Genomic DNA, 24,631 nt, shown 5'->3' with positions numbered 1-24,631 from the left:
TTATTTAGCAGAGGTGTGGCCGTTGGGTTTCCTTCTGCTGCTTCCCATAAACCCACCACCAACCCATGGTCCATGTGAAGGACACCAAGAGCCAAACCCAAAACTGACCAGGCCACACAGAATGACATTATTATGACAGCTAGCCTCAGGCTGAGGTCCAGTTAGCCAAACATGGACCTTAAATAGCCATATGTTCAAGAGGTTTAAGAATATACAGGTTCTGTAGTTTGTAGCAATAATTACTTGCCAACAATGCACTTTTGTAAGTTCTGTTAAAGTTATAAGGATTCAAGTGAACGAAACACATTCATTGGCCCCTGAAGGCGTGCATTCATACGACTTTATTGATGGCTGGACTAACATAACAGAGTGGTTAATGAAATTACTTCACACTTAAGAAGCCACAGTCATTAAGCCTATGGATGTGAGTGACGCCAAACAGTTAATAAAGTTAGATGAAGGAGCTTAAAGAGCCTGAACTAATATGACCTCCTGACCGCCACCTCAGGAGAATGGCTCCTTTGGTTGAATATTTTAACAGGCACTGAAAAAAGAAAAAACTCAGCTCAAGAGATGTGCGCAGTCACAGGTTCATGTAACAGAGGTGGGTTGTGTTGGTTTCGGGTTATTAGTGGCAACGCAAACTCGACCTTTAGCTGAATGTTTATAGTATATACACAAAATTTTGTACTGCAGCCATTCCAACACTAGTTTGAAGAGCAGTCACATTTAGTCCAGAGATGAGGGAGTTGTTTTTTTTTTTTTACCTTTTCTTTGTTGCGTCTGCTGGATCTGAGATCTGATGTGCTCCCGCTCACTGTGGCTCTCGCGCTCTGTCTCCTGTAAAGAACAGAGAAGAATGCTCAGTGCCCTTCAAGACAGAGGAAAAACAAAAAGCACAGTCTTGTTAAATTAAATGTCAGAAAACGTGCCATAAGCCATCGCTTAGGACGACACACTTGGCCACCCGGAAAAGCAAAGATCTATTTTATTTTCCATTGTGTGCATGTGTGTGTGCGCGTGCATGAGACAACAAATGCATTCAGCACAGGCTTCAGGACAGTGTTATAGGCTCTGCTTTGACTGATTTACGTAGCACCTGCACCTCCACATTACCTGCAGCCTGATCACAACAAAACGCAGGTCTGTGTGCAGAGCTCTGACCCTAATGTGCAGTGAGTTATTAGAGCTGAGCACAATCTCCAGGGAGAGGCAGCAGCACTTCAGCATATGGAGGAAACGGGAGAGGTGTGCAGAGGGGAGGATGCAGATGCAGGGACTACTGTTGGGCCTCTGGTGTCTGACCTTGAGCTACTCCACAGGAGAATCAGCTGCACAAATAAGGGTCCTCTGAGCTTGTGTAAACACACACGCGCACATACACACATCACACACATCACACACTCCCTCTTTAAATCATCCCAAAACTTTTTTTAAAAAAAAAAACTTTTTTTTAAAAACTCTGAAGGGCTGAATAAATAAAAAATGTATCAAAGGGAAAAAAACGCTCTCGTGTGAAACTCCAGGTGTTTTGAATCCTTCAGCGGCTCATTTGCAATGATGAACTACATCACAGCACATAATCTCTGTTTTAAAAGACACCTGGGTTAAGAATAGGCCAACAAAAGTTTGGGTGGATCCTGAAAAAACATACAGGACATGACCTTACATCCTGAAAATATACTACTTTAGCCAGATTTACAGCCTGCTATTACTTAAAAATGCTTCTGAAAACACATTCACAATCTCTAAAGCGAGGAAAGAAAGCACACAAACCCAACCACAATGAGTTTGGCATGTGCAAACAATGTTATCCTAGACCAAGAGACCAAGAGGCTGGCACGGCTGTGAGCAGGAGCAGTGTGAATATGTCATAAGTCACACCACTGTGTTGTGAAAGGATTTTAATCAACACAATGTGTGATCAAGGCTGTCAAGGCGAGGCTGCAAGTTAACGTTGCGATCAACCACAAAGCCTGTTTGAATTTAAACACAAGTCAGAGACAGAGGTGAGAAAAGACTCAAGGCTCTCTGCTCTATTGACTGTGACCTTCCCCACCTTGAGCAGATTACAGGGCAGAGCAGCTCTGAAAAGAAAACGTAATCAGACACTGCTGCAGTAGATGGAGGCATAAGCGGGAAAAGGTAAATCTGCAAAGGCGCTAGTCGGACGAGGACACACAATTAAATGTGTCACACAATTTACAAAAGAAAAAAAAAATAGAAGAAGAGGTTTTTTTAAGCTTAAGTCTTCCAGGTGAGATCAATCCCTTTCTGCAAAATGAAGTTAAAACAAAAGCCGAATGTGAAATCTTAGAAATGCAAATCTACATAACAGGTGCCACTTTTTCCATCTTCCACTTTTCCATATGGAGCAAAAATGCAGAACAGATTCTGGGGCACGAGAATGTCCTCTCAGCTTTTCAGGACGGTAACGGTAAATGCTGCTGATGCAGTCAGGCATGCCACAGTGGAAAGTGGAAATTTAGCAGAATACTCTTTTAATGACTCATTAAAGAGTCTGATGAGTTCAGAGGACCGAAACAGCCTCCTGCAACAACACAAAAGGGTAAAGGTACTACAATATGAGAGGACACAAAGGGCCTCCTAAGTGGAGTCACTCAAAGAGTCTTGGGGGGTGGGATGATTTTGTTAGAGCCATAAACACAATTAAAGAGAACGAGTCTTTCCTCACCCTCTCCTACTTCTACCAGGAGACAGACAGCCATCATTTCAAAGCTCCCACTAAACCACAGGGAACATATTTCTCACAGACGGAGAGGCAGAACGAAAAAAGGGAAGATAAAGTGGAACTGGAGAAGGAGACCAGAGCGCGGGACCTGCTGCCAGCTACCATGCTGTCATTAGCGGCTTACCTCTGGCCCCGACAGTCAGAACCTGACAGAGTGGAACCAACACTGACACCAACCCGCTCCAGCGCACCCACCAAGCACTCATCCCCATCTGGCTTCAGGAGCCCGTTTGTGTCAGACTATAATTGCAAAATCTCAAACTCGCAAACACAAAAAAACAACTATCCCCTCGTGTGACCACAGTGAGGCGTGGACCATCTCAACTTCACAAAAAAAAAAAAACAACAACAACAACAATGAGGCTGACACCTCCTTCACCAACCAGTTCAGACAACTGAGATCTACTGTGGATTAGTGCGCTGAGCTCCACCGCTCCAGTTTTTCCATGCAAGTTAAATCCATCACACGATCGGTGAGGTCAGACCGTTTGAGGGTCTTCCTCGCATCCACGTGGAAGAGAAGCGAGAGAAGAGACCCGGTGGCTCACTTTCCATTACTGCAGCGTGAGGAACCGCACACTCGGCTCACCTCCAAAAACTGAAATACAGTAGCTGGAATGAAGTAGCAATCATCTCACGCACACGCACGCACGCACGCACGCACGCACGCGCACACACACACACACACACCGGCTTGAGTGAGGAAACCCACAGAAGTCGTCAGGCTGAAAGTCTCGCTCCTCATCTACTTACTGCAAATCGTCACATGCCAATCTAAGCTTACTTTCTGGTCTTTTTTTTTTTTTATAAATGCTCCCACTGTACTTTTTGTCCTACAGCGAGCAATCTCAACTTATCTCCAAAGTCCCGCTAAACCCTCTCCACGGCAAAGAGCTTCTCTTTCATCAGGTCTCTTCTTGCAAGATGTTTATGAAGAGCTCAGGGAACAAACAAAACTATTGTCTGGAGCTGAAACCCAACCACCCAGTCACCAGACATACCTGAGCTCTCCCAGCTCACCTTGACGGCATGCAAACCCCCAAAATTGCAGGGTTAGATTAACGAAGCGCTAAAATAACAGATCTATTTTAAAATGTGTTAAAAAAAATAAAAAATACGCATCAAGTGATTTCATTGGATTACGTACATACGAATTTCATGCCACGCATCACAAATATCATCAATATAAAACCGCTAATTATTCAACCTGTCGCCTAAAATGAATAGTAATCCATCAAAGTGATCAGTAAAGCACGTGTACACAAACCTGAAATGTAAACAGAGAGGCAGGCACATCCCATTCTCCAATCAGACAGAAAAAAGAAACACTGATGAGGGAAGATTGGTAAATAAATCTCCAATTAAAGTCAAGAAGGTCAGAGGAACACTTGGTGTGTGACACACGACGGCAACAGAAAATCAGAGTGACATTTACCTTCTCTTTACCAGACTGAAGACTGAATACCTCCCTCCCTTCTTCTCCCTCTCTCTTTCCCTCCCCGTCTCTCAGCAGTAACCCTCTTGGAGTCAGGACGTCCGCTATTCTGCCGCTCTACTCCCTCAGCCACATCACACACAGACACACAAACATTTACACCACACACACACACACACACACACACACACACACACACACACACACACACACACACACACACACACACACACACACACACACACAATACCAACAAGCCACTCCTTTGACTTCCCCTCCCTCCCATTCTGTCTCCAGAGGGATGTGACCCCCACCACACTTTCTGTCGCACACACACACATTTCCTTGCAGGTTAATGGGTTGCCTGGTTGACACATTACCTTCTGACACACTCTTGCCTTTGTTTTGACCTCATTTCTTTTTTTTTTTTTGGTGTATTGTGCTCATATCTGAAACAAGAAGGTATTCTTTTCCAACAGGACATCGTCATATTTTGTGCTTTTTTTTTTTTTTTGTATGTCACAATGATAAAAAAAGAGCAACATTTTTATACTGGCATTTGTTTCTCCTACGTACATATAATTAAAGCTTTTTATAAGCTGTTACGGCACCATTATTTCCAAATGAGCAGAAGGAAACTTTAAGTGTACCTCAGCGTTCCCTGAATGTCAACCAATAAAACCCTCGGCTTCTAAATGGTAAAAATTACAGATGAACAGCCATGTACTAATTGAACACAAGCCGCCGCCCGGGCCCACATGCTGCACGGTGCCGCGTGTTTGTCTGCTGCGGAGACCTAATCAAAGACCACCATCTTCCACGGGACAATTGCAAGCAGCTCAAAGAGATCCGCCGCTGTGATGTGAGTGGAAGGAGCCCTGCTGCTGCTGGCTGATGTTGTTTTTGGCCACGTCCCCATTCCAGAGCAGACCAGACTGCTGGGGCACAGCTGGTGGGCCGCAAGTCCCTCGGTCCAAACCCACCCACCCCTCCGTCATCCGTACCACCACCACCACCGTCCAGCACGCCGCCTTCATGACTCACAAGCCGCTCAGCTGTCTTACAGGAAGTGAGGTAAAGAGGCTTGAATGCGGGAGCATCCTGTTTCGTCAGCATGCTATCATTGCTTCCTATCTGAGGAGAATATACACATGCACACACAAAGGATAGCACGCAAACAGAGCACAGGCTTCGACAGACAATGGGAGTGATACTAAGAACCTTTTGATTTATTCCCCCTTTCTGTCACTGGGGTGGGAAAAACAATGAAACGCTTTCATTTGAACCACCAGACAACGTGACTGACTGCATTATCCTTTAACGCATATAAATATATAAGAGCCGTTCCCATAGGCTTAGGCTGGAGAGCGGTGACCGCATACAATGAAAATCAACTCTGCTTTTCCTCCACAGAAAGCCCATCCGCTAGAAACAGGGCATTCACGAAAAGCCTACGATCAAAAGCAGCAGATAACATCTGGCCCCTAGAAAGCACTCTCTAAAACGTTAAGCCTCATATCTCCACATCACACGGATGAAACACTCAGCCACTAGAGGGCAGGTCAACCGTGAAAGACATCTGGGAAAAATATATGAGAGGGCTCGTGTTTTAAAAAGGAATTACACAGAGGTAACATTTTAACAATAATAATTCAATTCAGTTTTATTTTCGTAGCGATTTATAAATCCCGGCCTAAGGCCCTCTGAGCGTAAGAGAATGAAACCTGGAGCAGAATACGGGTCATGTGGGGGATGGCCTTATCTGTTAGAGGCCGGCCAGATGAAGACAGAAAAAAGACAGATAGGAGAGAGACGAGTTAATCATAATCAACACACATACCCCGATCGGTCATAACATCAAAACCACGTGGCATAATACTGACGCACCAAAACAGTTGTGATTCATCAGAGAGTAGAAATGGGCCCTATGAGGGCGTCCTGCGGTGTCTGACAGAATGTTGTTAGTGGGGGCCTGTGGGTTGAGGGGAGGGGCCTCTGTGGATCATCCCACAGATAGTTGATCGGTTTGAGATCTAGCAAATTTGGAGGCCAGGTCAGCACATTGTGCTGTTTTCATTTTTTTTTTTTTTTTTATTCCTCAACCATTTGTGTGCATGTGTGTGGAGTGTCATTACTATGGGGTGCGGGGGGGTACCTGGTCTGGTCTTGGTGGGTGCTACATGTCTAAGTAACATCCACACCAATACCAGGTCCAAAAAGTTTCCCAGCAGAACATTGTATTGTCGCAACATGGTCAATGTTATTTACTTCTCCTGTCAGCGGTTTTAATGTTGTGGCTGATCGGCGTGTACACATATAATTAAAGCTTGCAAAATACACCTAATTTTTCTGAAACTGTAAAAAAAAAGCTGCAGTGGCAGGAAAATATTTACTGTCTTCACTCATCACCAGAGTCAAAGTAAATTCTATATTTCTCCTCAGTCTTGGCCAAACCTGAATGAGGATGCAAGAAACAAAACACATTCCTCAGTCCATGGCAGTGGAGGCATGTGTTTTGTGTTTTGTGTGTGTGTGTGTCTTTGCGTGAGGTGTGGTCACATTCATGATCCAGTGTGCGACTCGAGCCACAATGCTTGTTGTTGTTGTTTGCTGCATTCTTCATTGTGGCAGCAAAGAAACCTCAGTGGTCACTGTTGCCATGCAAACTAACTGAACACCCACAAATTTGTCCGTGCTCGGTTCACTTTTCTAAATGGAAGGCGACACGGGCTCATATTAGATCTGAGACAGTTCACCCATCAGTCCTAATGGAGACGTCCAGACTATATAAGTGTAAACACTTTTAACTCCATTAACTCGACTTTACTCACTCCAGTTCCCATGCCGCTTCGGGACTCCACACTCTCGGGTTCTTGGCAGCGACCAGATGCTCTCCCGCTCTCCACACACCCTGCAAACACACATAGACTGCACTTAGACACTTAGACTCTCACAATAACCTTCTTGCCATTAGTAAAATTCAAGGAAGAGGAGATGTAATCAAAACTGCCAGAGGACAAGATTATCGGAGGTGTCCCGACGTGGCCTGGGTAGAAGTCGGCCATTTTTTTGTTTGAGTCTGTACGCGTCACAGGGTTTGAGAATGACAGGAGCCTCACGCAGACCAGACAGCATGAAAGGAATGAGAGGAATCCATTATCTGATCCAACAGCATAGGTAGGTCCTCTGTAGTAACTATGGCACCAGACGGAGACTGATGTGTGTGTGTGTACACTTCCTGTTCTACACACCGATGATATGAACGTACTTTTCCTTTCGAGTTTAATACACAGTGAACAGGTAGTTTTATTTTTTTTTACCTTTAGTTTTGCGCCCCCATCAGGCCAACTAGTGTCAGTGCATGCTGCCAAACTGCACCAAGTCTACATCAGATTTTTTTTTTTTTTTAAGTGTGCCCATGTAACCAATTTAAATAACTTTCAGAGATATTTAAAAACAACATCACTGTGTCATCTGGAACACAGACTGGCCCATTTATTCGCTTAAGATGTGACTTAACAGAAAAAAATGCATTACAGAAGAATTACAGGATGACAGAAAGAGCGGTCACATGTTTAAAAAGGTTTTCTGAGACATGTTGTAAAGAATCCGACAAAACGGACAGACTCACTTTCCTGCTCTTCTCGGATTTGTCGAATGGTCGCTCGGATCAACTTCCTCTCCTCGTACTCGCCGGCCGCACGGAGCTACGAGCAAACATAAGCACAGACATCACGACATGACAGAAATCTGTCTCATTCGCATCTGATGATTTTTGTCCAGTGATATTTACCATTTTCATGAGTTCATCGATGTCTCGGATTGACTGCAGTTTCTTTGACAAGACGTCCAGGTTCTCATTGGATTCTGACCTGAGAGAGACAGTGAGAAGACAATGATGTTAATATTTTAAAATGTATATGAAACCATAACCTGAGGATCAGGTGCAGGTGAAAGGCGGCCAAAGACAATTCTAAGATAGCACACCGTTTGCTCAACCCAGAAGGGAAAAAAAGAGGAAACCCTCCCAAATCCGGCGTGGAAGAAGTGATACTCAGTGACACAAACTGTCTAAAAAAGGCTGCTCTCAACCTCCCTCTTCTCAGCCTCATATTTCTATTACTCATACGCTCCTCCAGCACTCTCATTATTCTCGCTTTCCTCCAGTCATTGGTATTAAAAAATGTGGAATATTTCACATTCCACCACCGAGAGGCACGGGATAATGCAACTTTCAGATGGGTCGCGTGCGTCTGCGCGCGTGTTTGTCTTTGCGTGTGCGACGGCAGGTATGCTTTCTTTAGCGGCTTCAGCGAGGCGCCTCCTCTGTTTTTGTAACCCAAGTCTTCTGAGAGCAACGGCGAATGGAAATGATTAGGCCCGGCCACTGTTCTTATTGGGATCCAGTGACAGAGAAAGAGAGTGCGGCGGAAGAAAGTCTTTGCTTTGCAGCGGATCAGATGCTGCAATTGTGATGCAGGCTTGACTTTGAATTAATGCCTGGAAAAGAGGCCCGGGCCAACCTGTTCTGCAGAGATTCAACACAGTGAAGAAAGATTAAACTGTCAACACTTTTAAGCTCCAACTTGATTTTTGTCTTTGCCTTCTTTGTAATTTTTACCTTCGTAGAGTTAAACATCTTTGAATGAGATTTGCTATGATACAAATTGGCTGACTGAGCAGCAGATGAAAAAAGATCATTTTTGGCTTTACAGTTTCAAATTCTTTACTTTACTGTGCTGAGCAAGTCAGGCCAAATAATTCACATCTGACATGTTTGCTCTAGTCTATCAGAAAACTCTCAAATCTCCCAAATGACATAAATCAGTAATAAAAATGTACCCAACATGTTAATGATCTGTTACAATATTACAAAAGCGGCGCTCTTTGATACCGAGAAGGCTATTTGTCCTGTTTCTCATTTGGCTCGTCAGCAGAAACACGTTAATGGTCAAAATGGCAGAGGTAGTGTAGCGTTACACCAGGTTATCAGCTCACCCGCATTATTCAGTCAAATGATAGGTGACGTGGAAAAACACACAGACGGCTCCGAATGGCACAAAAAAAACAGACAAAAGGCTCTTGTGAAATTCTGACTGGAAACCTTAGTTTAGGAAAATTCAATTATTTACTGCAAAATGAGCACACTGGATGGAAACGGAAAGCAGCAGTCTGTCTGTGTGTCTGTCTGTCTGTCACCTCCGTTTTACCGACTTGACATTTCCAGGCTTTTCCCACTGGAGTTTGAGGAATGCTGCAAACGGGTTTGTCTTCTCATCATCTCCAGTTCACCTGATCTGAGGCAGTTTGTCATTAAGAGAGGTCTGTCTGTGTCTGTGTCTGTGTCTGTCTGTGTGTGAGAGTCTGTGTCTTTGTGTGTGTCTATGTGTGTGTGTGTGTGTCCTCAGCTATCTTTCTGAGGACCCGAGTTTTACACCATCGGAGTGAGGACATTTGTGTGACGTGGGGTTTAAGACTCGGTTTAAAGGTTACAATTAGGTTATGCTTAGGGGAAAGCATTACTTCAGTATATGTCCTCATAAAGATAGCCACATACAGCAGAAGCATTGAATTGCTAACTCTCTGGTTTGTTCTTATGAGGCAGCTCGCCGTTTGTGTGTTGCACCTCACCTGTGCTGGTTCTCTTTGTCTTCCTGCTGATTGAACCGCGTGGGTCGAAACCTCTTGCTGGCCAGAGCGGCCTCCATGTCCTCGATCTCCCTCCTCCTCAGCTCCCGGATGGCCGAGCGGATGAGGCGCCTCTCGTCCAGATCAACGGTTCCGTCCAGCTGCACGGACAACACGAAGGCAAACAGGTAAGCGTTAGGATTGCGCTGCGTTTTCCACGCAGGATGGCAAACATTTGGCTTGCAAAGGTTAGTCACTGGTCACTCCTTTATTTGCATCACACAACAAAGGAACGATCACTTTACAAGAAATGACCACGAGGTTATATAAGAAACTGCAGCTAAAGGATCACAAGCCTGTTCTCGGTTTAAGTATAGGGGAAAGAAGTATAAATGGGGTAAACGCCGCTGAGAGCAAGCCGTAGCGTTTGATTTCTGCCAATTGCCATCTCTTGACCTCTGCAATTAACCCTTGTTTACAAGTAGAGACTTGTCCCGACAAACACACACACACACACACACACACACACACACACACACACACACACACACACACACACACACACACACACACACACACACAACCACACACACACACACACACACACACCATCTCAGCAGACAAACAATATCCTAAAAAGTTCAGGGAACAACCTGCACGAGAACTCAGTTTCTGATTTTTAATCACGTCAGCCTCACAGGCCCAGCTGGTGGATAACAGATGTAATTAATGTTCAGGTATGTGGCATCCAGACGGCGTCGTATTAAGTATCCGTGGCCTACATTTAAACGTGAGAGCTTAGATAGATTGGTGATGACAAGTGATGCGAGTTCGCTAACGCGAAAAGACAGGACCACCTGAGCAAGGAGCAGAGGACGGGAAAACACGCGTGGCGGCGGCAGCTGGTGCTCAGCTTTAAGACAGACGTGTGCTCAGCTCTCCGGGTCAACCTATCATCCATGTGTCCTCTTTCCTCAACAGACTCAGATGTTGAAGTGGCCCACTTTAAACACTCACCGAGCCGTTTCATCGCCCCTCAGAGGCCATTAGTTAAAAGGTCTATTTTGGTCACGCAAAAGAGGAGTAATTAGAGCATGTTGGCGTGTTTTTGTGTGTGTGTGTGTGTGTGTGTGTATACAGCACACCTGCAGACAGACACACCACCTGAACAAGCCGGGTGCTTTCATGTTAGCGAGTGGGAGAGCAAAGAAGGAGCCCTCCCCCCGTGATTTGAGGGGGGGAGTTAGTTCTCCGTCTCTCTGTTTTCGTGGACAGCGCGAAACCTGTCAACACATGCAGAGATGAGCAGCTCTTCTGGTGGGCCTTTTCTCATGAACCTCATACTCACTTGAAGGTTTTCTGCTGCGCCAGTTAAAACCTGCAGAGCCGAGATACAAACCTTTGTACGCCAAGTGCTTTGTGCTAAAGAGGGCTGGATGTGGTTGTTAGGCTAAGCCCTGCAAGCTGAAGGGCTGAAAAGGGGGCTGATGTGCCCCACTTCTGGGCCCAAGGAAAAAGGAGGCGGCGGAGGAGGAAGAGGAGGAGGAGGAGGGTCGTCTCACATGTGATGAAGAGGGGCCAGTGGTTTTGAGGTCTTGCTGTGGTTCGACAAAATATGCAGCCAGAGCTGCACTAGCTCAGAGGGGCTCTCCTATATGCTGTAATTTGTGGAAATTTAAAGTGCTGAGCTGACTGAAAAGACACGACAGAGAGAAGGGATATGAGAAAGGAGGCGGGGACGAAGAAGGGATTCGAGTAAAACGTTTAACAGAGGGATAGAATGACAAAAGTGAGAAAGAGAAAAATGAAAGGTTTGCCAGGCTTGGGTATGCCTAAAAATGGGCAGATGAGAGCCGGGTGGGAAAGAGCCAGGCCTCGCACAGGTCATTCCTCACATTCCTGCTGACTCACAGGGAAAAAAAGATGCTAGTGAAATCCGGCGTTTGGAAACCGGGTTTGGATCTGGTCCAGCCGTGAGATGATACGATGAGTGGGAGCAACAGTGGCAGGATTTTGATTGTGGAGCAGGAATATAATGAGAGGAAATGAGACACATTCGTATCACATATCACTGACCAGTGTCTCGTTCACATTCCCACATGCACGCCAGCCAAACACTCGAGGGAGCCGCCTGTTTCCACACTGTCAAGCTCCGTGAATGCTTGAGTGAATGTCATGATTTAATTGTAGCCAGAACGGCTGCTGCCAAGAATTAGGACTGACGGATTTATTTGTTCATTACTGAGACATAACAGAGCAGCATCAGGCCTCAGTCTGCGCTCAAAAGACGTACCACTTGGCGTTTAGTATCGGGCTGCATTTTTTGGTTTGGGTATCAGTTTTAAACACAAAGCAACATCACAAGAAAATGCTCAAAGAGGAAAACCAGGGACAGCTCCCAAACTGAGAGCAGGTGACAGACCGCAGAACAGACCCTATGATTTACAGTAATCTTTTCAAATATAAGTACAGAGGAGGGAATCAAAGTCAGGATGTGGTGATTAGAGATGAAAACAATCCCACGTGTTTGCGTCAGCCCTCGGACTTGACCCGCTCCGTCAACACAACCTTTCAGTTTTCGAACGAGCCAATCAGCGGACAGGCGGCTGCAGGTCTGTCTGGATTGGTCGCGGCCGGCACAGGTGGCGCAAGACCAGCGTCCGTAACGGCCTTTTTCCTTTACCCGTCTTAAAAGAGGCAAACAAAAAGTCAACCAATAACTTCGCTGCGCAGGAGAGTAATGAGTGGGCGTGACCCGAGCAAATAAAACACACCTTAAAAACTTGGGCGCCTGCCAAACACAACACAATAACCGTTAAGAACCAGAGGCGGAAGCGCACACTCGTGTAGACACAGAGTCCATTCGACGCATGAAGGTGGCCTTGACAGGAAGGGAGGGGAAAGAGAGTCAATAGAGTCACAGCACCTCACACCGCTCACTATCCCCGAAAAGCATTTTTCAAACCAGACCACAGACCTCTGGGCAACCAACTGCCACTGGCTCCACACAACAACGGCGCTGTGACCCAGGGAGCAGACGTTGCACCCGGACAAAGAGCTTTTCACGCAGCGTTGGCTGCACTGTTCACAGAGACGTGAGTAAGAAATCACACACAAACAAATATGTCCCACCCACTCATGAAGACGTCACCAAGCTGTCAACACCTGTAATGACAGCAGAGCAACAGTCGTGTCACAGTCTGGTCTGTTGTACTCATGCATGGTAGGCTGCCACCACACCCGTTACCCTCAGCAGTCACCTGACAGCAGGATGGAGGATCTGCACATGGCAGAGAGGGCGAAGAGAAAAAAGACTATTCTGTAGAAACTGGGCCAAGTGCTTCAAGGTAGATGACTATTGCACCACGATAAACCAGAAAGTGATTTGTCTGGGCTTATACGGAGGATGAGACAAATACGCAAATGCATTTTTTCCCATGTTTCACAAGCAGGCTTGCTAAGGCTTGTACCGCCGCTCACTCTGGAGTCACTTCCTGCCGAGCGGCAGCTCTTCGATGGAGCACAAACCTCAAACCTCAAAAGATATCCGACTGAAGCAGCTCAATCAATCACGGCCAATTAGAGAGCGCTCACGGTTTAGCAGTAATCCCGACCAGCTGGTGACACACTCCTGAGGTCAGAAACACCCTGTGGACTCACGCGCTGCACATGAGAGGAACGGCTCTAAATATGATTTTTTTAAATTTGGGAGGCTGGTTTAATTTATTGGCTCGTCGGGCACGGAAACTGCATCAGAAGTGGTTAAAGCGTGGCGGGACTCCAAGGTTCCTCAGGTAGTTAAAACGGACTGTGCTGCCGAGCGCTGGGTCACAGCTGAGCTAAACGTTCACAGTGGAACAACTACCTGTGGGAGCAGCGCTGGAACAGGACTAAGTCAATTAAATTACTGAAAGTACAAGTTCAGATTTGTCTTAATTACCCCATGAATACAAGGCACTTCATGGAACAAGCGAATGTCTGAGCATTTTATTTGACTAAAGCGTCATTAAACTTGAGATATCAGCAATCTGTCAAAGCGCTGTCTCTCAGTCTACATAGTAAAACTCTGTTCATTGGGTTAAAGAGACTATACCTGAATTTATATGTTCTTAGTGCTGGTTATACTATAATTGATGTTCTCCCAGTAACAAGTAAAATTAAACATTGATGAAAGCTGCTCAGTCAGCTTTGCAGTCCTGCTTAACTGTTATTTAATGAAATGCTTTTTTATTTAAATAGTAATTTTTTTTCTGTATTTTCATTTTAGAGTATTTACATTTAAAAAGTCTGGCTTTCAAAAGTTATAAAAAATCATTTTAAAAATCCTTTCAAACAGCCAGGTTCTTGTGCCGCGCCTCACAGAGGTCGGGTCGATCGTTTAAGCCTTCCGCGCGGAGGACATGCACCTTCACCCTCCTACCGTCCCCACCCGGCCGTGTCTGGGAGCACAACGACCCCTCAGGCCAAGTCCCGACCTCCTGACTCCCAGCGGGTGTACATGTGCTCGCCTCGTTGGCCGTCTGCATGCTTAAAGCTCTCTGCTGTGTGAACTTCATGCCGAGCCCGACACAAAGGAGTATGTGTGCGTTCCGCAAGAAATGCGTGCAAGCGCGTGTGCATCCACGTGCATAGGCACGAGTAGGGGTAAGGGGGCACTGTGTTTTTTTTTTTTGAGTATGATCTGAGGACTTCAGTAATAATTTCCAGAGCAGACTGAGGTTAGAGTGCAGCCGGGCTGCAGATCGGATCAGCGCGTTAAACTCACTTGTGTCAAGCCCACAAGTGAATTTGCCCTTATAAGGACACACAGGACACTCCTCACAGCAGAGCTGAAATGGATTAACAGCAGCCACTGTGGAAGCCGGACTGGTAGACACTGAGACAGACACAAGTAAACAATAGAGGAAGGGTGAGAAAGTTCAGAAATATTTTTAACATCCTTAAATCACTTCATTGCTTTTTTTGGGAAAAAAACTCCAGCCCGAATCAGGTGGACGACTGTAAATCATTTCTCATTGCCTCAGGAAAAAAGATGAATGTGTACAGTAGGTCAGTAAACACTCTCTCTCACACAGACACACACCACACCACACCCTGACAAATGGAAATATTATCAGGCCACGCAAGAGCGCTCCAAGGCATGGGACTCCTGGCTTCTCAGAGGACAGAGTTTCAGTAACCTCTCAGGCTGATAAACGAACAAAGAATCAAACCAAAACTGTTTGTGTTACAAGAAACGCTGAGCTATCATTGTCTGAGGAGGAGAAAAATAGGGAGTACTGAAAAAATACACAAGTGAAGGAATGAGATCGCGGTGCATGAGGCAGTGCACGCGTGGGAAAGCTTAATCTCGGGAAGGTGGGACGCAGGCTCCCAAGCAGACCTGGGAAAACCGTGTTCCCCTTTACACTTGAAGTAGCAGGCATAAAGAACGACATCAGAAATGTCCCATATCGCAGTAATGACGCCCCGAAGAAAGATCTCTACTGACATGTGCATTTCACAGATTTGCGCTCATAGCACATCTCACATTAACCCGTCCGCACACGCTTGATTTGTGCACACACGGTCAATGCTCTGATCCAAACTGAAGAAATATTTACCTTTCAGCCATGTGCAGGGCTTCAAAGTTAATTCTAATCTTTCCTGCACTGTAACTTATCAGTGCGATAAAAACAACCTTGATTTGTCTGCAGTATACTACAACTGTACCGGGCTTCCTTCGAACCGCCTGCGTGAAGACTTTGGCCTCTTTCAGTTGCCCTGCTTTTCAGTTTGTTCTTCCTAAATGTTTTGCTTTTCAGACCTGCAGGTGTCCAGGTCAGCTTGGTGGACTGCGGCTGCCATTTGGGACCTGGCCTCTTGACAGAGTTTCATATCACCCGGAAAACAGCCTTCATAAATAAAAACAAAAATGCACTTAATCTTACACCTCAGCCGGCCTCATCCTGTGAGCAGACCCGCGACACTACGGGAGCTGCAGCATGATGAATCCCCACCAAATACGGGACACCACTGGTTAAAGTGAAGTTGTGCGTGACCAAGTCTTTTAGTTTAATGAGGGAAGAGCATGAAGGTGAGATGGATGTTCCCCCAGGAGGAAAAAGGAGGGCGCGGCTAAAGAGTTTGTTTTAACGGATCCATGCGGAGCAGCCATGCCGACTCCGAGAATCCACAGTAACTATAACAATGGGACAGAGTCACAAACTGGCAGAGCCAAACAAAATTTAACAGATCAGCAGTGTATATCTCAAAAATACCACGACATTAACAAGGCTGGGCTGGAAAGCAAAACATCAACATCCGCCTGAAGACTTCAGGAAATGGCTCTTTCCTGAGGGACTCGATATTAGAAAAAAAAAAAAAAAAAAGCCCAACCGCAGCATTTTTACATTTCTAACGGACTGCACGACTTTATCTGTTTTATTTCTCCATCCTAAAGTTGCCATCCTTCAGTAAACTGGCAAAAATGTGATATATTTATCACTTACACCATGTACTCAGTACGTGACTTGGCAGAAAACAAACATTTCTGACGAAGCAGACTGCTGCATGATGTTTCCTGTGTGCTATTTTTCTCTATAAACAGAGCCACGCCTATGTATTCCAAAATAAAGCCAAAAAGCTACGCCCCGTCATGCTACCTTAAAGCAAATGTATGCCGATTATTAACGGCAACTTGATGCTGGCGATGATGAGTAAATTTCCTTTTCTCCTGCGACAAAAGCGCTGCCACCTCATTGCATCTAGCGAGCATTAAACGAGTTTAAAGTGTCACAATGAAAGACACACGATTCTGTGTGTAAACAAATCTTCTGCTTGTACTGAGACATAGAAGATTAGGCATCGATACAAATGACACAACAGCCAGAGACGGGGAGTATCTCTTGAGAGCTTGACGCTGACGGATGTGATCATATCGAAGAGCGTGAACATCACAAGACGAGGGCGTCGACGTGGAGTTTACTCATAAACATGAGACCGTTTGATTGCCGTGTAAAAACACGTGAAAACTGTCTTGACAGCAGTTTCACACCAAAATAACCTTTGAACATTTGGGAGTGTGAAATCAAAGGAAGTTTTTTTTTTTTTTTTTTTTTTTACTGCATGTCCATCTCAGAGACGCCTGGTGGCTGCAAAGGAGACAGAGAGAGAAAGCACACGCTCAATCCTTTATCCAGACCTTTTCTCTTTGGCAGAATGAGGATGCAGACAGACGGAGAGGTCCGTAGCAGGAACCCTCTCTGCCGGATGACTTAACGCACAGACCAACGACCACAGCAGCTGCAACAGCACAATCTGCTTCACGTCCAGCGATGTTTACAGAAATATGGTTTTACCTGCTGTCGGCAGCCCCAGAATGTTTTGAATGTGAATGTGATTTTATTGGAAATCTGGGTTAGGGGGCATATCACTTCTTTTTTTTTTTTCCATCATATACCCCCAGGACACAACCTGGAGAGTGATGCAACTCATCCAATCCTTCTCAACGGTCATAAGTGGTAAAGCGCCAAGAAACAGAAAGGTCGTTTCAAGCTAAACAGTGCCTGATTTATATTAAAAAATAAGTGCCAAGGGTTTATGGTGAAGGAAAGGCACTCTGCATGTTTGATCTAAGGTCAATTTCCATAAAAGCTGTGGGACTGAAGGATGCCTTTGGCCTAAGAGAGACTTTTTTTTTTTTTTTGTATTCGCAGAATGAGCAGTAATTTCAAATGTTTACACTCTGAAACACAAGCTAACGCGCAAACATTCAACTCACATTGCTGGCACAAGACGCTCCGACCTTTTCTGAGTGCTCCTCTTGTTGAACATACGGCCACATTGTTCTTTTATGGCATTTTAAAATGACAAAACAGAGCCGGCCAACGGTAAAATACGGCCGCTCGTATTCATTTAGCTAAAGCGTCCAAACTTTTAAAAACGACAAAACAACACCAAGTCATCCGCATTAATGTGGAAATATGACACACTGAACTCCGTTTCAACTTTCCCCATTCAAACGCCGGAGGAGATGTTTAATAAAAATACATCTGACGCCGCGTTAAGCTGACACACATTCACCCCGAGTTGCTGCTCCAACAAACTACTTAAAGGCCAAAGACCGGATCATCGCAGAGTTCACGGCTCTTCTTCCCCTCGTCCCTTCAGAAGCCAACAGCGAACGGCTATTTATAACAGTGCCCAACCACAAAAGTTTCCAGTTTTATCAAACAAGCGGACTTATCTCTCTGCTCCTCCGGGCCATACATATTTGGATATATCTGTTGTCAGAGGCTGAAGCCTGCAGGCTTTTAACTAAACCCCCCCTCACCCGTAGGCTGTGATGGACTCAGGCCGTGTTGCTGGTACAGTGTAGATAATCACACAGTTTACAGAAGGAGATCTGCCCTGAATGTCAAACCGTCTGCAGACCGTCTTCATTACCTCCTCAAGCACACCTTTTAAACTTAATCAAACAGGAAATTCTTTGTGAGGAGCGAGTAAATACCTGTGAGAATGATGACAGAGGAGGAAAATCAGGTGTGAGTGAACATTTTTTTTTTTTTTTCGCCTCAACAAAAACGTTGAAGGTAATTATGCTCATAAACCCCAGAGCAGAAGGTGTTACCTGTGGCCAGGAGCGTAAACACTCCAGACACGTTTTACATGTATATGGTGGTGGGGGTGTGGTGATATTCAAAGGAAGATAGATTACGTGCAACAGCTTGTACCCGCAGCTTCTCAGAGAACACTCCGGTCTACTTTGGAACATCTTTGAAGAAAGACAAATGGTTTTCAGGCCCAGGGGAAGTCTTACAATATAATCTGCCGTGAAATGCTCTGAAAACTGAAGAAGCAAAGTGAAATCCCTGGTACCTTTGGCTTTGAGGTTAAGACAAATTTCAATAAATCTGAAAATGTCCCAGACACTAGTAATGTAATATAGCATCGTTTTTTCCAGTGGATCCATGAGGCTGACATTTTGGGCCCCGTCTCTAGGGGACAGGGAAAGATCTAGGAGACTGCATCGGGACCCTGCAAAACAAACCCGTCCTTCCTACCGACTGTAACTGTCGAGCTCCTGTCAACGCACAAAGGGCCCGGGGAGCCATAAAACAAAAAAGCCCAGGGGTCCCACATGTCACGAGAGACTGGACCGCGAAGTGAAATTGGTCTATTTTAAACATGTGTGAATGCCTTTTGCTCACCAGGGAGAAAGGACAGTCACAGGCCTGGCAGGGGTAGTAGCAAATCATTATGTGAGCCTTTCAGCATGTGAAATGAGCCCAGCAGGCACCACGGACGGAAAAGTCTCCAAGCGGTCAAGTCAATTTAGAAATAATAATAATAAGAACTTCCTGCAATGATTTTATGGAAATATGGATGCCAGATTTTCTTTTTTTTTTAAAAGCAGCTGCTGCTGCAGTGCATCGACTCCTGTTTTAGAGATAATTACAAGGAGGAATCCTGGTGTGGCTGACAGACGCCCAAGCCTAACTAACCAAGAGGGCAGATAAATAAGTGCTTCAACAACACACACCTGTAGAAACTAACTTGTCCTGCAGGTTTGACACTCTGATACGTGAGGTGCCATTCCCCAGGGCTGATTCAGATGTGTTACGGGCGATAATCATCACCCTCCAAACCTGCAATCACATGATAGAGTCTACTATTAAGTGACAGTGGTTGGAGTGGTTTGGTCAGAAAGGGCTTTGTCTGCGAGAAGAGCTTTTGTGTTTTTGTAGCCACAGAAGAGCAGCATTCAGACAGATGACCGGCGGCAAACGTCCTCTCAGCTCTGCCCCCCCCCCACGAGGAATCGGGGACGCCGACTGATTATTTTTGTGGTTATTTAAATAATTGTGGTAGCCAAGAGAAAGGGGGGAGAAAAAAAAATGCTTGTACCGGTTGCCATGGAGGGGATTAAATGAGCAATATAAAAGGCAGACTGGGCTTTGAATAGAAGTGTAGAGACGGGATTAGTGGCGTTAGAGAGGCCGCCATACGACCTTCCTGACAGTTTAGTTCATTAAGAGCAGCGCAGGCCCGGGGTGTGTGTTCGTCGTCCAACTGTTGCTTAACGGCATCTCCTTCACCTCGGCTTTACCACCAGTTTAATTAAGATTAGACATCTCCAAATGTCCGTCGTCTTGTTTGGTGTTTTTTTTTCGAATACAAACATGTTATTTCGTGAAAACGAAACGACACATACAAGTGTGTCAGGCTCACTTAAGATTTCATCTAAACCCCCAAATGAACTTCTCCTCTGTCGGAGCAGCAACTTTATCCAGAGTTTATTTCCTTTCGATCCGAGTCCACTGTGGAAAACCCCGACACTCGAGTCACCACAAACATCATCAGTGAAAATGTGGGATTTCTGTGACCTTATACCCGGTGGTCACAACTGAGGGAGGGAAGCGGAGAATGTCCTCCAGCTCGGTGATGGTTTGAATAATGGCTGTCTCATGGAGATAAAACCCCATAAATTCCAGCGTCTGCGCGTTTCATTCTGCTGCTGAGGACTCTCTGAGGACGACGACAGCATTTTTTTTTTTTCTTTTACTGCAAGTTCTTGCAGCACAGAGGCCACACAGGACGACCCAGAAACAGTCCCTGCAAGACAGATTAGCTAAAGCAATGTTAACAATGATTTCTGGTTTGAGCCAGAAGACGCTTTCCTCTTCCCTGACCCTCTGAAAATAAACTGATCAAAGCCACTGATACATACTCTAGATAAAAATAAAGCATTAAATCTGATGGAAGAAAAGCGTTGGCTCACTCCCAACAGAATAATGTCACTTGTGGTAAAAGTTTGTCCTTTAAGTGATTGATGAGAAGACAGCGGCTGTAGATGTTGGCCAGACTGTCCCAGACTTTGGGGAAATAATGGAAGCAGTTTAAATAGCGTCACACAGGTCAGCTAAATATTACATCCATTCATGCCTCCGTCTGGCTCCAAAATAAACAGCCTGTTTCTATTGATCTTTAAGTATGGTGATTAAAATGCTTTTCCTTCAGAAAACCACTCACAATAAAAAAATAAATAAAAATTAAGTGAAGCTACATACAGCTGGTTTAATCTGACAGCTCAACAACAAACCTCATGCTTAAGATAAAAAAAAAAATAATCATAAAAAGCTGCATTCTGCACAACATCAAACTTATTCTCCAGCTAAAAACTGAATAATTCCACCCCAGATGTTTCATGTTGGGTCGTATGTGTCTCCCTGATTCAGACAAACTAATGGTAGCTGTGTCTAAACAAGGACGGGTGTGACTCATGTGCTCCCTGTACATGTGTCTGTGTTGTTTGTCATGATGTGTGTTTGACTTAGACTTAACGCTGCGGCTTCCTCCGCCTCAGGAAATAATTAGGACATGACTAAGGTGACTATGTAGGAGTTACAGTTGCTACACTTCGCATCATGTGATGCCTTGTCCTTATCAGTGTAGATTTACTGTTCACACTTGTGATATCATGTCTCGTATTTGCAGTAATGTACTAACACTAAGCTAAGTGCAAATGACTTCACTTTCTTCGGCCGTTTTGCAACAGGCAGGCAGTCGTTGCTTCTTCCTTTATACATCAGCAAACATTTCTTTGGCAGCTCTTCATTTAAATCAACCAATTGTTGACAGGAAAAATGACCCATGCACTTTCTCTTTTTTATGGCTCGGCGGCCCACACCTTTAAACTGTTCAGTTTACAACAACATGTAAAGAGGAAGTATCACGATTTAACGATTAACCAGTTTTAAAATCGATGGTAATTATTTTTGTCTGAATTACTTTATAACCTCATCTGTAAGAGCAAATAAAGGTTGATGGCTTAATTTAGATTCATTTGAAGTGGTAAATACAAAATAACACACACACAGATACACAGATAGATAGATAGATAGATAGATAGATAGATAGATAGATAGATAGATAGATAGATAGATAGATAGATATTTTGTGATCTGGGCAGTATTAAAGGAGGCATATACATTTGTTTTAAGACCACACAAAGTAATGAACTAGTCTGATTCAAAGTCAATGTTGTAGGTGTAAGACAAACTACAGTTAAAGATAATGAACTGAGAGAAACACACTTTCACTGACTTCGCCTCACACAGAAAATCTCCATTCATCCATTCATCTACTCACCAAGGCTCGGAGAGAGGACTCGTCCAGCGCTGAGTAACTCTCCAGGGACATTTTCACCTTTCTTCTCGGGCTCAGGTGAGACTGGGTCTTGTGATGCGGTGTGATCCTCTCCGGTCAACAACAACAACAACAAAAACGTGATTCACCTGCTCGAACGGCAAACTCTTCTCGTCGTCTTTTCGTTTATCCCACCGCAGCCTCTCTCGGTAACTTTTCTTTGAGTCAACAAAACTAAGCCGGTGTCCCGTTTGTCCGGAGCATATTTCGGTGCTTTTCGGTCCGTGGTCTCGTAAAGTCTCAGTGGAAGCAGAAACGGTCCCACGCCACACTCTCCTGCAGCGGGACGTTGGCTGCTTTTTGAATGTAGGATTCCCACTGACTCAAAGGTGTAACCCCGCCTCTCTCCCTCTGACTCCGGCCTCCACCGGCGCTCATTCAAAGCGCGCCGCTGTGTGGGCGGACGTAAAACTGCCTCCAGGTATGTGAGGCGAACAGTGCCAATGTTTAAAGCTCAACGCGTGTGAGAATTTCACTCCAAACGACAATTAAATTAACAATAATAATAATAATAATAATTATTATTATTATAAGAGGCAAAAATTTGTCTCTTAACCATTTAAAGCCTGAACGGATCTCCAGCGATGAGTTGTTGACATAATTTGTGGACACTGGGAAGTTTTGTCTGGAGGGCCTTCATGACATCTCAAGGGTATAACTAACTTTATTTTTACCAACAAATTGTTTATCCAAATTTTATTTAATTCAATTTATCCAAACAACTCTCTCTTTCTGCAACTTTCCGCAACTTTCATAAGTCCTCAAGTCCTTTCCGCAACTTCCCAGAGTTCATGCACACTTTGAATTTTTCTCCATTAGTGAGTTATGGTAATTTAAAAAAATGCTTTTTTTATGAGCAGGCGGATGTTCAGGTCTTAATGGTAAGTACGGAAGCCCTAAGCGACCATTCATACATATTATTTCCTCCATTTTCAGTGATAATGAGTTAATTTCCTTAGTTTTCTCAATAATCACAAGTTAATCATCTCATTATCTTGGAAAAGGAGCTGTTTTCTTGAGATCTCGGGTTAATTATCTTGTTATCTCGGAAAATTAGTTCCGTTCTCTCGAGATAATGAGCAATCTTGGGAAAACAAAGCTTTGTCTTCTCGAGACCTCCAAAAACTTAATAGTTATCTAGCAAACATTAAACTGCAAAACAAACGGCTCACCTTACAGTAGACTTACAGTCAGCTATTATTTTTTACTCCATTATATTGTTAAGGGCATCCATGACATGGCATGGCAAGTCATGTATAACGTAACTCTAACAAATTAAATATGTCGAGATCTCGAGATAACAAGATAAATAACTTGTTATCTTGAGAAAACGGAGCATGTTTTCACAAGATAATGGGATAAATAACTCAAGAGAACACTGAATTAACTTCCGCACTTATGAAATATAAATGTACTCTCCGTCACTGATTGATTCACATTCATTTTGCAGTCTTAAAGGGACTAATGGAGCGAGAAGGAGGTGCCACAGTGAGCTGTTAGATGAAGAGCTGCACACTTCCTCTGCCAAGTAAACACAGTTTTTTCTTTCAAAGCAGCTCACAGAATGATGAAGAAAGGCCCAAAATGATAACAGTTTGTTTTTCTGCTTTTAGGATTATGTCAGCCGCACTTACAGTTACATTTATAAGTGATTTTTTCATATTTTCTTATTATACGTACAACTGATTGTAAAATAAAAGAGCTAACAAAACTTATTCTGCCTCAGTTGACTCACTTTGTCACCGGGGATTATCAGCTGATGACTATTTAGTTTCAACCGTCCAAAATGTCAACAAGAAGAGCTAGATAACTTTGAGACAAAGCTGCACATACTCTGTGCAGAAAGGCAAAACAAAACATTTGACTCCAGCCAGGTTTAGCCGAGGAAGTGAAGGTGCATGTCTCCGCTGCACAACCCTGAGTCATCCTTGCCTGCAACCATATTACAAAACTTTATGTCTGAAGAATCCACAGCAGGCTAATTCATGAGTCAGGCTTGGTTTGGAAACACGTAATATGAGGTAACTGAGTTCAGACATTTGCTTCTGTCATCACAAGTATGAATGGAGAAAATGCGAGTGTCTTTTGAAGCAAGGAACGCAGCAATCACTAACTGTTAAGCTTTTACTTTCACTAAAAGTTAATTTAAAGAAATTAAGTTTTTAAATCAGTAAAATGAAAGTTAGATAAACAATGGCTCCTGCTGTAGTGGCTGGGAGAGGAAGGTGTATTCTCCCCCCTAATGTCTAATGACCTCTTCACATTATAAATAAAGAAGAATACGTGGCGCTAGATGTCCAGACTTTTGTATACAACTGCTTTTCCTGCGAACCTCCAAGGAGATGTGAATCAAATAGCAAACTTCTGAAAATAAACTACTTGCTTCATTAAGGTAAACTATCAGATTGCTTCTCCGAATCCTTGTCCGCACAGGCAGGTGTAAACTCTTCCTGGAAAAATACTACATTTACACTAAGCATGTTTTTTTGTTGTTGTTTTTATAAAAAGGTTACTTAGAAATGTGTTAAAAATATAGCTGTGTCTGGGTCATTTATAACATCCACACATAAGTGAGTATAAACTATAGATTCATAAAAGTTCAAAAATGAAACAGCACTGACACGATA

The 24,631-nt window shown here is 44.3% G+C and overlaps 1 protein-coding gene across 5 annotated transcripts in view; it reads right to left on the bottom strand.

Annotated features, from left to right (window-relative positions):
- The window catches only part of smtnb (smoothelin b), a 44,602-nt gene extending 22,289 nt beyond the window's left edge, over window positions 1-22,313 (bottom strand). For 3 of the 5 annotated variants that reach the window (XR_007113245.1, XM_047591853.1, XM_047591855.1), the window contains exons 1-6: window positions 21,948-22,313; window positions 9,819-9,976; window positions 7,981-8,059; window positions 7,819-7,894; window positions 7,019-7,098; window positions 768-840 (exon numbers count right to left, since the gene is read on the bottom strand). Coding sequence is in view for 4 of the 5 variants with exons in the window: in XM_047591853.1 (XP_047447809.1) it covers window positions 768-840; window positions 7,019-7,098; window positions 7,819-7,894; window positions 7,981-8,059; window positions 9,819-9,976; window positions 21,948-21,998 (517 nt within the window). In the remaining variant the exon portion in view is untranslated. The remainder of the gene's footprint in view (window positions 1-767; window positions 841-7,018; window positions 7,099-7,818; window positions 7,895-7,980; window positions 8,060-9,818; window positions 9,977-21,947) is intronic. The other 2 variants (XM_047591854.1, XM_047591856.1) reach the window with 1 other exon arrangement.
- Between the last annotated feature and the right edge of the window lie 2,318 nt (window positions 22,314-24,631).

Source organism: Mugil cephalus, chromosome 8 (assembly GCF_022458985.1).
Source record: "Mugil cephalus isolate CIBA_MC_2020 chromosome 8, CIBA_Mcephalus_1.1, whole genome shotgun sequence".
NCBI lineage: Eukaryota > Metazoa > Chordata > Actinopteri > Mugiliformes > Mugilidae > Mugil > Mugil cephalus.
This window is presented reverse-complemented; position numbering and strand designations above follow the sequence as displayed.